At 37.8% G+C, this 1,130-nt stretch overlaps 1 protein-coding gene across 1 annotated transcript in view; it reads left to right on the top strand.

Moving 5' to 3' along the window:
• Positions 1-449: 449 nt before the first annotated feature.
• hook1 (hook microtubule-tethering protein 1) overlaps positions 450-1,130 on the top strand; it is a gene marked incomplete in the record, with an annotated part of 34,695 nt that continues 34,014 nt past the window's right edge. The window contains 1 exon segment of the mRNA XM_014034748.1: positions 450-612. Within this exon segment, the coding sequence (XP_013890202.1) occupies positions 568-612 (45 nt within the window).

The raw sequence follows: 1,130 nt of genomic DNA, 5'->3' as shown, positions 1-1,130 counted from the left end.
CTATCTCATAATTATGAGATAGCAAAGCCAGAATTATCAGATAGTATTTCATATTTATGAGATAGTTAAGTCATAATTATGAGATACAAGTTTTTTTTTTCAGGGTGGCAGAAATGGGCTTCCACAACAAGAGAGCTAAATAATGAATGTGTTGGTGGCATTTTTCAACATTTTATTTTGCACCTGGCGCCCCATAGTGGCCTACTATTTAAACCTTTTAATACTCTTAAATTATAAGTCAGTACAGTATTAAAAGGCTACGCGAATTCGATTACTGCACCTTGATTGGTCAAAATGCGGATAAAGAGCTGTCAATCATTTTTACTCAACATTGATTGGGTGTCGCTTCAAAACATCTCCGCCTACAGGAGCTAAGAAGCAGAGCTATTCACGAACGTTTTACGTCATTTTATAGCGCAAATGTCCCCGTTCGTCTTTAAAGTACGCATCTGTCGGTGGAAACGTACCTTTGGCAGCAGGTAAGGTCAGAGAGAACAGAGCGGAAAAGGTTCGTTGACGGGGCAAGGAGAATATTTACCTGCTGCCTACAAAACAACTCAAGAATAAATGGAAAACAGTGAAACGGCACTGGTCGAGAGCCTGATAATATGGGTGAGTTATGCGACCAAATATATGACGGAACCGCGGATTGTTCGCATATTTTGTTATTCATAACGTTAGCTTCTGAAGGAAAATGAAATAGATGTGAAGCAAACCAAGTGGTCAGGATGGTCAAAGTGAACTTAGGTTGTGGTAGAAATTAGCTTTAGCTTCATGAAGCAACTGTTTGCTGCAACCCAACAGTAAGTGTCGCAAAATTTGAGCAACGKAGGCAGGTGTCGTACATACATGAAAGGCTCATAAAGTTATTATCCAGTAATAACAAACAAATCTCTACTTTCATTGAGCTTAGATTGTTTTTAGACAGTAGAGGTGTAATCACGACAGCTTTATCATACAAAATTATATGGATTTGTTTGTTTGTCGCTGTGATTTTCAATTCATTCACAAGTTTGCAATCAATTTGATGTGATGCCCACACAAATGTGTGTGTTATATGGGCCTTATGATGACAATAAGGACCAATGATTTCGTTTTGCCTTGATCTAATTGAATCATTAATCATATAT

The sequence above is a fragment of the Austrofundulus limnaeus genome, unplaced genomic scaffold (genome assembly GCF_001266775.1).
Source record: "Austrofundulus limnaeus strain Quisiro unplaced genomic scaffold, Austrofundulus_limnaeus-1.0 Scaffold2276, whole genome shotgun sequence".
NCBI classification, from domain to species: Eukaryota; Metazoa; Chordata; class Actinopteri; order Cyprinodontiformes; family Rivulidae; genus Austrofundulus; species Austrofundulus limnaeus.
Note: the sequence above shows the minus strand (reverse complement) of the source record. Positions and strands in the feature narration are given on the sequence as shown.